A 15,043-nucleotide genomic window follows, 5' to 3' on the forward strand; every position below is an offset into this window, starting at 1 on the left:
TATAATTATTTAACTACAAAACCCAAACTCAGTGTTGTTTTGAACACTCCTTCATTTATACCATTCCACCTTCTCACATTCAAACCTACAGGACTGATTATTGCTGCCCTTATAGCCTGGGAGGAAAGTGGGGTTTAGTCATTCTTGCACCTCAACATTCTAATTTCAACATTTTTGAGTCTATAAGACATAAAAGAAGTAAGAGGTATAAATGGTAATAAAGTGCCAGAAGAGATTTTCAAATCACGTTCCAAAAATACATGGAATTTTGCCTATTTATTATAAAAATACATAGCTGAAACAGTACCACTGAAATTTAAAATAACCCTTTAACAATGTTTATATATATATATATATATACATACACATGTACCCCTATAAAATCTCCCCTGAGGATTTTTGAACATCCATAATCCTAAAAGATGTACAAATTCCCACTCTCTGTTTTGTGCTTTACAACCTTAAATCCTTGTACAATTCAGAGAGTTTTCTTTTTAGGAAAACTTTTATTTTGAAGCCTTGAAGAATACAAATTAAAAAAAGAAGAGGCAATTTAAATGCAAAACATTAAGTGACTCAAGACCTGAGCTACAGTCAGGAACAACTCAGCTTCCACAAGGACATAAATATTTGAATAGATAAAAAGGAATTCTTGCTAAGAACCCACGACTGCAGTCAGTCATTTAGTGTCAGCTTGAAGGCTACTCTCCTACAGACAGCAAAAAAATCCAGTATATCCACCCAAAGAGAAAAGCTGTGAACATCTCAAGGAAACTTTCCCATCCTAGCTCTGCTTCTTGTTGATAAACTATGGAGACAGATACCACTCTTTGTAAGGAGAGACAGAAACACTGAAATGTATGAATCAAGCATCTGTCTCTTTTAATGTGAAGCACCTTAATTTTCTGTGTAGGTCTTTGCAACTTCTTATCTCCCCAAACAGACTTATTTTGTATATAATATTTAACTTCCTCAATATATATAAAAAAATCGGTGGAAAAAAGCCTAAAACTGCTACAGCTGGATCTGCTGAACTTCCTGCACAACACAGGCACTGGGAATTATCTGCTTATCTTCAGTAGCTTTCTATAAAACTTCAGCAGAGTATCCCACAACTCCAGAATGGTTTGGGTTGGAAGAGACCTTAAAAATCATCTCCTTCCACCCCCTGCCATGGGCAGGGACACCTTCCACTAGCCCAAGTTGCTCCAAGCCCTGTCCAACCTGGCCTTGGACACTTCCAGGGATCCAGGGGCAGCCACAGCTTCTCTGGGCAACCTGTGCCAGGGCATCACCACCCTCATGCCAAGAATTCCTTCCCAATATCCCATCTAACCCTGCCCTCTGGCAGTGGGAATACATTCCCCCTTGTCTTGTCCCTCCATCCCTTGTCCCAAGTCCCTCTCCAGCTCTCCTGGATCCCCTTTAGGCCCTGGAAGGGGCTCTCAGGTCTCCCTGGATCCTTCTCTTCTGCAGGTGAACCCCCCCCAGCTCTCCCAGCCTGGCTCCAGAGCAGAGGTGCTCCAGCTCTTGGAACATCTCCACAGCCCTCAGAAACATTCCCTGTGCCACACTGATGGTTTGCACAGCCCAGCACTTGGTCTCCAGCACCAGCCATGGAGATGCCATCTGCAGTCACTGTGTCCATTCCCCTCCTTTACAGGCAGCACCTCCAACCATCCTTTCAGAACATCCAGGACCTGTGCTCTCTCCATCTGCTGCCCCCACAACCCCTTGTAACAACAAGCTTCAGGAAAGATCAAAAGTTCTTTTGCTTACTTAAAACTGTACACTAAACCCCACAGTACAGGAAATTAGTGTTTCATCTGCCAGGAAGGTGCCCCATTCCCAATCCTGGTCCTCTGTACCCCTTTAGTTACTTCCTGAGGTATGAACACCAGAACAGCACCTGGCATGCAGTGAGAGGATGCACCAAGGCTGACAACAAGGTGACAGCCCTGCCATCTCCTCCTCATCCCTCTGGCTCACACCCAACACCCTGCTGCTTTCCCTGCCACTGCACATGGATCTGATGCCTCTGGAGAGCCGCCACGGATGACTCCGAGGTGTCCTGCCCAAACTCCAACTGCCAGCTCCAAGCAGAGCATCATACAGGGATTTATTTCCTCTTCCTGACATTTGTCTGCCCTCCAGCTCTCACTGGAGCCCCCTCAGTCCTGGGAGGTCCATCCTGAGGTACCCACTCGAGTCATAACAGAGATGCTGAGTGAAGTCTCTAATGTCATGTCCACTTCACATGGCTACTGACACCCTCCCAGCAGCTTGGTCAGGCAGGATTCACAGAATCCAGACTCACTATCTCTCAAAAAAAAAAACCCACATTTATCCACCTTTTCAATAGTTTTGTTCTCTGTAACAGAACCACACGTTTCTCATTACTGCACAAACTGAAGTCCTTCAGTGGATACCTGAACATAATAAAAGCAATTTCACAAGCTGCAAAAAGCCAATACCAACAATTATGTGTTCTAAGAGCAAAGTAATTAGAGTCCAAAGGAGATGAAAGCAATGAATACTGAATAAAAGGTTGTCAAGGCTTCTGAAAGGCATCCTCAAGTACACTTCAACTCCACACTGGCTCGGCTGTCAGTGCTTCAGGAGATGTGCTCTACCCAAGTTTGCAGAGTCCTGAACATGAACCAACACACTGCAGTGTGATCTCTCCAGCCTTTTTCAGGAAGTTTTTCTTCCTGCATTTCAGGTGAACACAACCAAATCCATTTTTTAGGGTATTTTTTTTCCCCCAAGGTATAAATTGTTAAAAAAGAAAAAAGCCCATGTGCATCTTCCTTCCTGAAGCAGGCCCTGCAAACAGGCCTCAGAATAATAAATATTACATTCCATTCTCATAATCTGAAAACATCCTATTTGCAAAACCCCCGACAGCACACTCTGAGCCGCTGCCTCCAACTTCCCAACTTCCATTCAGGACTAATGTTTTGTCAAGGAAATGAAAATACAGCTTTGTGGAAATATAAAATATCCCTGTTTTATTATCAGATGATACAGTCTCAGCCTCTCTGCCTAAAACATTCCAACTCAGCTGCTTTATCCCCACTATCTCTCTTTGCTGTGTGCTCAGCATGGCACTACAAGCCCCAGCCCTGCGTGTGCTCAGCTACAAAGGACTGGGGTCTTTGACTCAGGAGTTTTCCTGCTCTACTTCTCCCAGTTCCCTTCAGGAGGAACCTCTTGCACTGGCACAGCACTTTCCCACTGTCTCTCTCTGCAACCCCTGCACACCTGAGCAGGAGGAATCAAACTATCCCCAAATTCTCCCCCAATTCTTAGTCCCTTTCTGATCATCTTTCAAGTGATTCAGCAGGGTTGGGTCAAGAGTTTAATCTTTTTATAAATTCTACTTGGAACCACGTGGAGAAGTTCAAGGTGTAGCTCATCAAACACACGTTTATGACACTCCCTGTACTTTTCCATGATGAAAAAGATCCACTAACTTTTGTATCCAGCCTCCTCTGGATACAAAGATCCAGCAGTCCTACAATTCAGTAATTCTGCTCTTTGCTATCAACATCCATCTGAGGTCAGAGAGCACATTCCCAATTCCACGAGCCAGTCAATGTTACTGAAAGTAGATGCTGTTTTAAAGGGACACCAGAAGAGGGATGAGGGGTGAGGGTGAGGTTTGCAGTCTGACTCACTACGGCTTAAATGTTCCATTTAAAATATGTACTAGGGCTTAAGATACTAAACTGCAGTTCTGGAACAGCCTAAGACATAAGTGCATAGGAGGATCTACGTTGTCATCAGCATCTTAAAGATAATGTTTTAAAAATAACTTGTACAATCTTAACATTAAGGTAAATTAAATGTCATTTAACCCTTAACTAAGTTCTCTTTTAAAAAGAAAAGTATTTGCAGCAATGAAAGGTTGGACTCAATGATCCTAGAAGTCTTCTCCAGCCTAAATGGTTCTAGGATTCTATAAACTTACTTGGAAGTGCCTTACTTACATAGTCCCAAACCCTTCATTAGAACCAGCACCAAGAATTAACCATGTTTGAGGTAAAACCAGCTTTTGGGCAACCACACAAGCATCTACTTCATCAACTGCCTAAGTGTGGTTTAGGATGCAAAAGTAAAGCCAAGATGGAGCTGTGGGAAGTACAAACCTTCACTATGACAGTCTGATCAGAGTTGCTGCTCATCATCTCATTGATGGACTTGAAGAGCTGCAGCAGAGACTCCCTGAATGCTTCTTCTCCTTTGTTCTCATAAAGTCTGAAAAAGAATTACATTTCATAAGCACAACCCAGCCACAATGGAAACCCACTTTTTAAAAACTCTGTTCAAGTGACAGATGACCACTTGTTGTGTCACATTTTTTCAAGAATTTCTACAAGTTTCTTCACTGAAGCAAAAAATTTTCTTTCACGAGACAAGACAGACTGACCAGGCTGGGTCGGGCAGGAGCAACAGATTTTTATTTTAAAGCTTCCTATGATAAAATGCCACATCCAGGATTGTTGTTTCAGCCTTCAAGTCCTGGTGAATCCCTCAGCAGTGACCCAATTCCAGGAGCCCACACAGCAGTGGGAGAGTGTCTCTCCACCCTGCAGATGTCTGGGGGAACCACTGCCAAGCAGCTCTCCCATGACGAAGCCACAAAGCATCCAGACAACTTGCCAGCAAACATTAAAATCTACCAGTAGCCTAAGGTGAGTGACCTTAAACTCTGTGAAAGAAAGAAAAAGCCCATCAACTCACTATTTGCTAAAAAAACACCCTTTTGTTTCCTGTGGGAAGGAAGCACTGAAGTTGAGTTGTGTTCCACCACTAATTTCAGGCTCAGTTTCCAAAACAGTCAGTACAGCTGCCACAGAAGAATGACTAATCCACAGCTCAAACTCACAAGGCAGGTCCCTGTGCCTTCAGGCAGGAATCTTCAGAGCTCATCTGCCCAGAGAGACCCCCCTCTCTCTTTTTGTCAGACGCTTTCAGGGGGATAAAAACTGCCCAGAGATCACTGAGTAACACCAAAGACACAAAAGGTACAGCCAAGCTGAAGACCTTGGTCCACTGGTTTGATACAGCACAGGAATGAGTGTTCCTGAAACTCTCAGAGTATTTTAAATGCAGATTTATCTCTGCTTCAGGTATAGGATGAGATAATTCTCAGTGGAAAGCAAGGGGGAGAAGACCACTAGCTCCACATAAATATTTTAAAACTTGTTCTCCTCCTGTGGCACTGTGTATGACTCACCTGTGTCAGGGTTACACAGACTTATCATGACCAAAATAAAAAGGGATCTGGCATCCAGATTAAATCTAAGCAGGGGTGTTTATAAACATCAGATAGAATTTCAGTGCCAGGCTGGATGGGACTTGGAGCAACCTGGGCTAGTGGAAGGTGTCCTTGCTCACGGCAGAGGGTGAAAGTGGATGGGCTTTAAGGCCCCTTCCAGCCCAAAGCCTTCCATGATTCTATGACTCCTTCCCAAACTAAAACCCCCTATTTACCCAGTCAGCTCTGGTTGCTTCCAAGAGTTGCATGCAACAACAACTGGGCTTCCAAAGCCATCCTTGGTTCTATTAGCTCTGTCCCTGAACCCCCTCAAACCCTTTACACCAGGACCCATTAGAGCAGCTCCCAGCAAAAGTTCAATTCCCCTCTACTCTCCTCCATTTTATTCTGGAATTAAACCCACCAGGAAGGTCTTGATTGTGGTCTGCAGCTCCCAAAGAGCACCACACCCAGGGTTTTCTAGGTACAATCATTGTACTATTTCTTCATGTTTCAAGATCACTGAATCTCAGAATGGTTTGGGTTGGAAGGGACCTTAAAGTTCAACCAGTTCCTGGTTGTCCCTGCCATGGGCAGGGACACCTTCCACTAGCCCAGGTTGCTCCAAGCCCCGTCCAACCTGGCCTTGGGCACTTCCAGGGATGGGGCAGACACAGCTTCTCTGGGCAACCTGTGCCAGGGCCTCACCACCCTCACAGGGAAGAATTTCTTCCCAATACCCACTCTAAAGCTACATCATGATGGATCACAAATTACAGCAGGAAAAGGGCTTTTCTAAGGATAAACCCAGAGTTCAGAATGTTCTTGCTGCTTTACACTCAAACTAATGTGGATCATTTTTAATGCTGTGTTCAGAAACCTTTGGGAGCCCCAGATATTAAAAAAGGCTATTTAACCAGGACCCAGAGGAAACGAATGCTACAGAAAAAAAAAAAAAAAACAACATAAAATGGTGTTATTTTGCACTGTAAACTCCTATTCTCCCCTTTTAGGCTAAAACTGGGGGTTATGCAGGAAAAATAACTTGTTAACTCCTAATTTCAATAATGGATTTCACTGTCCCCCTGAACAGATTAGAGAGGTGAAACTAATACCAGTACAAAGCGTAACTAAACTTGACAGTCCAATAAATCAAAGTGCTTCAGACAAAAAGCTTTGCCTTTCAAAAAGGAAGTTGTAATAAAAATAAACAAGGTATTCACAAATGTGTTTCTGCTGTCAGTTAATAACAGGTATTTATTTAATATACTTGTAATGCACAAAAACTCTGCAGCTCTGAGAGAACCAGGATTACACCAAGTTGGCCCTTCTAGCACTGCCTTCAAAATTTTAAGACTGTTGTAAATACACCGTAACCACTGGGATCATTACTGAGGAAATCAAATAAAGATATTTCTAAAGGTCACTTTATAAACCTTGCCTTTATAAACCCTGATATACTGAACAAATAGATGTGCCACCAGCCTTTAACTAGATGAACAAGGCTTCTGTGTGTTTATCCAGAACTGAAACTTGCCTGCAATTCCACTGCTGAAACGCTCCATATATTCAGTCCACCACCATATTCCTCAAGTTAAAAATACGTTATATTTTTTAATAAAAGACTCAGCCTGCTCATTGTGATTTCTCAGCAGAACCCCAGCGATATTTCAGCCCACTGCCACACTCCTGCATTACAATCACTCCAAATCACACACCCCAGGCAGGACTTTAATCCTACAGCAGAACAAATCATGGTGTCGTTCAGCATTCAGTAATTTTGCTGATTAATCCCTTGGCATTGAGAGCTGAGTCTTCCCAACACTAAAGAGCTGTGAATTAGTGCTTCACACAAGGAAATCCCACGGCCAGTTCCAGAGGGTCATATTGTCTGTAAATCTAATCTGCAGCAAGAGGTAATTATTTTTTTTTTTTTCTGTTCTAAAGTGATTTGTGGGACCTGCAACAGTGTAAGTGACATCCAGTATTTTATGAATCTCACAGCAGGACTCCTCCAGAAATAAATTACAATGTCTAAATCAGAGGAAGGTTGGTGGAGATGGTAAAGCAAGAGCTCTCCACAAATCCCCTGTAATAAGGTTGTTACCATGGCTAACAAGTAGTAAAATGACTCAATCTGAGGCTGAATATATCATCAGCTTGGTTTATAACTTCTTTAACATTTGTGTATAAAACACAGTACAGTAACAGAGCTTTTCCTCAAATAATGACAAGCTCTATTCATTCAGAGACGTAAACTATCATGATTTTACCAGTTCACTGCTACTTGAAATACATCCCTGTGTGAAGGAAACCTGCCTGGCTCACAGGGAAAAACCTCCTGAAATAAGTTATCACAACTTCAGATATTTCTGAGCAACTTTAACTGTGGCAATTATGAAATTTGGCCACTTTCTGAGCAATATTAGCAGTGGCATTACAGGAGGTTTTAGCATCTGCTTTACTTACTGATTGAACAATATCCTGGAGCGGACTATGAACTTGAAGATATATTCCAAGGCTTTCATGGCTTTGAAGAGTTGATCAGTGATCCCACTCTTCTCAGCATTGTCCACATATGTTCTTAAAACCTTGGTCAGTTTGCTGTTTAAATACAAAACCACATTCCAGTTACAAGTATGTTCACAGAGAAGAGTTTGGATTTTTAAAGGTTTCAAGAAAAATTATGTGCCCACAAAGTTACAGAATTAATTATGCAGCTAATAAACTCATTATGTTCTTCTTTCTGCTGCAACCTATTCTTGAAAAGAAATAAAATCAGAGCATGACACCATTCAACATACAAGAAATACAACATCTGACTTATTTTCTGCTGGATATTTAGGGATATTCAGATTTAGGCTGTTATGCAGATGCACTTACTAATAATAAATACATAACGTTTGGAAATAAATTTTATATATATTAATAGTCAAAATAATATTTATAAATACATAAAACTAATGATCAAAATAATAACGATAATTAATTGAAGTACAAACACATTGTTAGCATTAACACACAAAATATGAGTTTCTTCATTCAACAAGGCTTTCCCTTCATAAAGCTTTCCCATGGATTTTGGGCTGGAATTTGTGAAATATATGTCTCAAAAATGTATATAACCAGTTGGAAATTCTCTTCTTTCCCATTTTGAAGCCTATCAAACTCGAAAAGTGAAACAATTTTCAAAATAATCCCATTTCAGCTACCTCCCTTCCAATGAATATAAATCAGGATTTTAATGGAACTACCAGCAATTCCATTTTAAATCATCCCAGCTCCACTGCATGATCCAACATCCTCAGGAAAAGTACACGAGTACAACATTCTACTCCCCTAACAGAAAACAACAGAGCAGACAGAAATCTGGATATCTGGGGATTTGCTGAAATAGGAGAAAACTGCCCAGGAATTTCAAGTATTCACTTTGATATTGTCAGTGCAGCCTCTCTTACTTCAGCAAACTTGGGCAGGAGTTTAAGGTTGGACTTGATCTTGGAGCTCTTCCCAACCTGGGTGATTCTTTGTGTGTTGGGGTGTCCTGTGCAGGGCCAGGGGTTGGACTGGATGACCCTTGCGGGTCCCTTTCAACTCAGGATATTCTGTGATTCCATGATTCTCTTATTCTCCACAATTTTAAATCAATATTTTCAAACATTTTCTGGTCACTTAATAGACAAAGTCTATTAAGTCACTTTACAACACTGGTCACTTTACAACAAAGTGCATCCCAGGCTTCCTGGTTTGGATTTGCTTTCCCAACACCACTGCAAAGATACCCACACTAACAGTCTAAAGCAGCAGCAAAGATCCCAATTGTCAAAAAACGCTTAAGACCACAAAAATAATGGACCTTTGCTTTTTTGTTCTCCACTGCTTCCTCCCCAGACTGGCAGCAATGTGGATAATCCAGGGTAGAACGTCAATTTAATGCACCAAACCACCTCTATTTAAAGTATCTTAAATGGACATGATTTCCTTCTCAAGTGTGAGTGAGAATTGCTTGTATTTTCCTTACAAAAACATTCCCTTCATCATTACAACACAACCAAGACTTCAGCCTTGCAGATGACTCCAAGTTTTAGCAACATTATTGCAAGAAACACATCCAATCTTCTTCAAGAACCTCCCACCCTCCCAAGCTCTGTGGGCACATTCCTAACTAACCTACACAAACAAGTAACTAAACGACATTATCTGGGAAAATTATCCAAGCCACGTTGGGAAAACTGGATTTTCCAGCTTACGTGTAGGCCAACGTAGCACTGAAATGCTTCTTAATGTAGGTTTCCAAGACAGGATTAAAATGTTGAAATTTTCTGTCAGCAATCAGTCCAATGATAAATACCTGAAAATACAGCACAATTATTGTGTTATTCTAAGAAAAAAGTCATCTTGCATTTTGTCCAGTCACCTTTCTTTTCAGAGAAGACACATTACAGACACTAAAAACACAGCCTCTGGCTCCTGATTATCCTCCTAATATATAAATATTCTTCTTCCCTGTGAAAACTCCTTGCTTATAACTAAGTTCTCTGTTCTAAGCACAGATTTCCTGTTTCTGTCCTGAATTCTGCTGTTCACCCACTAAAACAACTGGATTTGACTGCTTCCTTATTTTCTGGGAGGATGACATGGTGTAATCCAACCCCTCCTGGATAAAGTCCAACTGAACCTTCAAATACAACATTTGAATTAAATAATAATTAACAGCTAAGATCTTTTTAATTAGTAAACTTTATTCCATCATTTACACCGTGTTTGTTGCATTTATTCACCATTTCAGTACCTACATTTCAGTCCATCCCCAATGCAAACTCACCAAAGCATCAAACACTAAAGTGTCAAAGGTGTCGCTCTCTGAATTCTCCATCATGATGTTAAAAAGTGCATCCAATGTATCCTGAAGAAACTACAAATAAATACACAGTTCATCAGATTTTAAAAGAAAAATTATAATTCGGATTTTGCAAAAGCTTCTACAGCTATATTTGCTTTCATTTGTACTTTTTACAAAGATTAAAAGTTAGCAAAAAAAAAAGAAAGCTTCACATTTTTTCTTTTCGGCAAATTATTTCTTTTTAGTGAAGTTGATTATCTATACATACATCACTCAGAGAAAAAAAAAAAGTCAGAAATCACACTTGGTACAGCTGAACAAGGAGTTTAATTTATTATAGTAAATCAACAAAATGTATTTCCAAACTCCAGATCCAGCACGGAGTCACCAGGATCATGCATTGCTGAAAATGTCATGTTTCAGAGCACAAACCAGACAAGCAACTGAGTCTCATGCCAATAAATCCAGTAATCCTCAGCAACTTCGGAGCTGAGCAAGGGAAGGCTCACAGCACATCCCTTCTCAGGGCTGCACCCACTCAGAGCCACAATTCCCAACGGGATCACACATGCAGGCATGGGAAGCAGAGCACACAACCTGCTGCCCCAGCCCCAAACCTACAGAGGAATGTCTTCACCACCCCCTGGGCTGGGCACCCTCATCTGTGCAACACGAAAGGAAAAGCAGATTAGTGTTGGGGGCTCCAGGCAAGCAGAGGGAGAAAAGCTGTTTTACACCTGTGTAATTCCAGGATTTCTTCCCAGTGACAGCCAGTGATCCACACACAGCCCAGAGATACTCATCAGGGTTATCAGCACAGGGTTCTGTGTCTGAACAGTCTGTTCCTCCAGCTGACACAAAAAGGTTCCTGAGGCACAGTAAGGATGGATCACAGCCTCAGTTCGGGTTAGCTGTGGTTGAGAAAGGAGGATTGTTCTGGGCTCCAGTGAATCACAGAATAACAGAATGGTTTGGGTTGGAAAGAACCTTAAAGATCATCTTGTTCTACTATCCCTGCCACGGGCAGGGACACCTTCCACTAGCCCGGGTTGCTCCAAGCCCCATCCAACCTGGCCTTGGACACTCCCAGGGATGGAGCAGCCACAGCTTCTCTGGGCAACCTGTGCCAGGGCCTCACCACCCTCACAGCAAAGTAAAATGAAGCAAAAATAGTTTCTGCCTTGTAGACGAGACAAGGTGCAGCTGGGGAAGAACATCTCAACCAGCAGAAGCAAACTGATTCCTGAGATTGCAGCTACAAAGAGAGATTATATACCCTGTGGGAGAGATGGAAAATCAGCCTGACTCTCAGATTCCTCCTTTAAAAATGTCTATCTATGCAATGGGTCTTCTGGATCAAACATGATTCACCTGATCTACTAAATCTAAAATTAAATGTCAGGATTTAACCTCAATATAGCAACTGAAATGCCAAACTCAAACCAAGTGAATACAGAGCCACAATTCATGCTACTAATATTTGAGGATGAAAAACCAGAAAAAGCAAAAGTCTGGCAGCTCATTTTAGACTTCAGTCCTGGGGGAGATCCAGGTCATAATTTCACTACAGGATTGGGGGGCAAAAAAAAGCCCAGTTGCTTTCTCGTGGTCTCGTTTGCTCCACTAAAGAAGACGTGCAATTAAAGCATGTTAAAGGCTGGACTCCATGGTCTGAATGTTGAACTCAGTGATCTTAGGAGGTCTTTTCCAACCTAAATGATTCTGCAATTCTAAATGACTCTGTGATTTAACCAGCTGGCAGGAGGGAAAGAGTAAAGCACAGTTCTGAGCCTTGACAGAAGTTCCTCTTTGGTTTGAAGAGAAGTTGTACTCTCAGGTCCCACACACGGAGCCCCCTTGAATCCAAAGGATGGTTGGAAGGCCTTGTCATGACTGGTCAAGTCTCCATTTCACATTTAGGTATCAAATACTGACTTTCATTAGCGGAGTTCAAGTTTTAAATCTGTTCCCAAGGACTTGATGTAACAGAAAGAAGGGCACAGAGCAGATGCCTGTGCTGTGTGAAGTGGCAGGACAACATTTCTCAGGTAGCACGAATAATTTCTAGACTATTAGTTTACATTCTCATATTCTAAAGACTCTCTGCACAAATGGAGCTGAAACCTCTGGGAAAGGGAGATAACATTGACTGTATCCACAGTGTATGGAAGCTGTAAATCACAGAGTGAGTATCTTGGCTGATCTCTACTTAGCAATAAATGAACACCAGTAGGCAAAGGCCTTTTACTGGGAGTTTTAAGAAATAGCCTAACAGAAAATATGAATATGTTTTATCACATCAATACTTTAATATACATAGACTGTACCATGTATTTAAAAACCTGAAGGACAAAAAAAGCTGGAAGAATAGAAAGTAACAGTTACAAACTACATATTGCAACAGAGCAGGTTACACAAAGATCCTGTGACAGATGGATAATGTAAACAGTGGTCTTCCAAAAAAAAAAAGGGCATAAAAATGGTGATGGGAGCAACATTAAACACTCCCTCTTCTGTCCTATGCATGAATCCAGTTCTGCTCAGTTCCCTGTGCAACAGAGAGAAGGGAATATCAGCCCATGAGTCCTGAGTACGTGCCAGCTGGAGAACCTCCTGATACTGTTTTCACTTAAACCTCACTTGTGATGCATCCTGATGAAATCCCCGACCCCCATCCCACAGTAACCTGCCACACCCCCTCAGGTGTCACATTTGGAGAAGAGGGAAAATCACAGATGACAGAGCCGTGACAGTGCTTGGCAGGAGCCAGCACCAGCGTCAAGCGTGTTCCTGCCAAATGATCCACAGCAGGTAGAACCTTCCTGAGAACCAGACAGTGTGAGATACCACTTTCACCACCCTCAGCAAAGAACATCAGCACTCCCAGATGCTTTAAGTTACTCCAAGCTGAGGCATTCATTATGCTCCTACGAACCAAATAAAAATCCACTGATGTAAGGAAACAACACTCCACGCCCTTAAGGGTCATCTGTCCCCAATACATCTTTTGACACTCTTTCAGACTTGATTTATTACAACACATTCAATAAAGTCCCAGCCTACCCTTTTCCACAGCTTTATGTACAACTCTACAATCACTCAGTGGCCTTGGCAAATGTAAATAACTTGGCTCAGCTAAATATTTCCAGAAGAAGTATTTTAAAAACAAACAAAAAAAAAAACCAGCAACACACAGTAGGATTGCATTGCACATCCATATATTAAAAACACATTTAATATCTAATCTTGCAAAGAAAGACCCCTTTTGCCTTCATGTATCTGTATATAAAAACTGACCAAAGTGCTAAAAAAAAAACAAACTAAATTTTCAGAAATGTGCATTTTCTGTGTGTTTTATCAGTCCTCAACATCTAAAATGTTCTGTGAGGGCAGGGAGAGGGGCATCAGCCTCCTGAAGGCTGAAATACCTGGTTGCAATTTAATATGCAAGTGAGGTTGAGGGGGAGGGTGTGGGGAAACAAATACCTCAAAATAGGGGATTCAGGAAAATTATGATACCAAGTTTATTTTTAAAGAAACCAAATTTCTTTTTAAAGAAATGAACTTGTTACCTTAACCACTTCACCACCATCGACTTTCATCAGCTGCTTCAAGTTCTGCTGCAGCAGGTTCGTGTTAGATCTCCACTTCAGAAGTCCCAGGAGATCAACTAGGAATAAGAAAACCAATTATATCATGCAGGATGTTTAATATTTACCTTCCCTCACTCTCCATAACCACATTCAGGACAAACAGTTTTACCTCCTTACCTCAGCCTTTTCCACTGGACAACAACATATTTCTGGTGTGCTCTGACACTGCAGAAAACTTGTACAATCCTTCTACCATGACAGAACTCTGAAAGGCTTTCAGAAAAGCAGCCAGCTTTTGAAATATCAGCATGAAAATCTAGGCCAAGGAAGTCTGGTCCCTGGGTTTTAATTTGTTGTACACAACAGTTGTGTATTTTGAAAAAGATGCCAAAATGAAATTAGTCAGCCACCAACACAGTCATATCTACAGGGCAGTGACTCTCCCAGCTTTAATGTTTCCAGCTTCTTTGCTCTCATTGAATAAACTGAAAAGAAAATAAGGCACAATGCAAGGCAAACAGTTGCAAACTAAATGAATTCAGTGGAAAGCTGTGTGATGAATAATTGCTGGGTTGCTCTCAAGTGATGGACACTGAGGGTACAGATCAAATCATGCAAATGGGCTTATCCCCAGAGTCTGCATTATTAAGATCCTGTCACTTAAACATTTCCTGAGAAATAAGGGAATATAGAAGGCAAGCTCTCCCTGTTAGTCACTTTAAAGTTTCCTTCAGGGAAAACTCCAGAGGAACTCACGGTTGGGGTTGCCCTACAAAGCACACTGGTAAATATTAACACCCACACTGGAGCCCCAGTGAGGCAAACCCACCCCAGCATCTGCTGAGAGGCTGAACTGACCACAGACCCAAAACCCCCATGTTCATCCTACCAGACCAGCCTCAGGGAAAAAATCCTCCATGAAAGGTCAGGTTTTGGCACAAAACAAACCAGCAGTAAGTCAGGCTCAGGAGAAGCCTTCAGTAAGAGACTGAACTCGATCATCTTCGAGGTCTCTTCCAAACTAAATAATTTTATTCTTTTAATTTAAAGATTGCCTGTCTTCAGTTCAGCCCCTGGATCACTACTGCACATTAACCACCTCCCAAAATGGTTCATATTATGTGAATTCTGCCCAAAGTCACTTCAATCAGGCAGTTTCTCTGAACCAATACCTCTTCACTTCTTTTATTCAGAATTCCAAAGTAACTAGCACAATGTTTATCAAGGCATGAATCTGCAGAGTATTTTCTGGAAATTATCTGCAGAGACCCAAAGTAGCTGCTATATTTTCCCAAAATCTTTCATTCTAAGCAGTAAATAAAATGATTTCCAGTGGAAAGGACT

The 15,043-nt window shown here is 41.6% G+C and overlaps 1 protein-coding gene across 2 annotated transcripts in view; it reads right to left on the reverse strand.

Moving 5' to 3' along the window:
* DOCK1 (dedicator of cytokinesis 1) overlaps positions 1-15,043 on the reverse strand; it is a 277,725-nt gene that overhangs the window by 208,148 nt on the left and 54,534 nt on the right. For both annotated transcript variants that reach the window (XM_039378955.1, XM_027737067.2), the window contains exons 19-23: positions 13,679-13,776; positions 10,089-10,178; positions 9,514-9,614; positions 7,733-7,867; positions 4,152-4,260 (exon numbers count right to left, since the gene is read on the reverse strand). In XM_039378955.1, the coding sequence (XP_039234889.1) occupies positions 4,152-4,260; positions 7,733-7,867; positions 9,514-9,614; positions 10,089-10,178; positions 13,679-13,776 (533 nt within the window). The remainder of the gene's footprint in view (positions 1-4,151; positions 4,261-7,732; positions 7,868-9,513; positions 9,615-10,088; positions 10,179-13,678; positions 13,777-15,043) is intronic.

The sequence above is a fragment of the Pipra filicauda genome, unplaced genomic scaffold, assembly GCF_003945595.2.
Source record: "Pipra filicauda isolate LSUMZ 115617 unplaced genomic scaffold, ASM394559v2 scaffold150_size2825430_pilon, whole genome shotgun sequence".
NCBI classification, from domain to species: Eukaryota; Metazoa; Chordata; class Aves; order Passeriformes; family Pipridae; genus Pipra; species Pipra filicauda.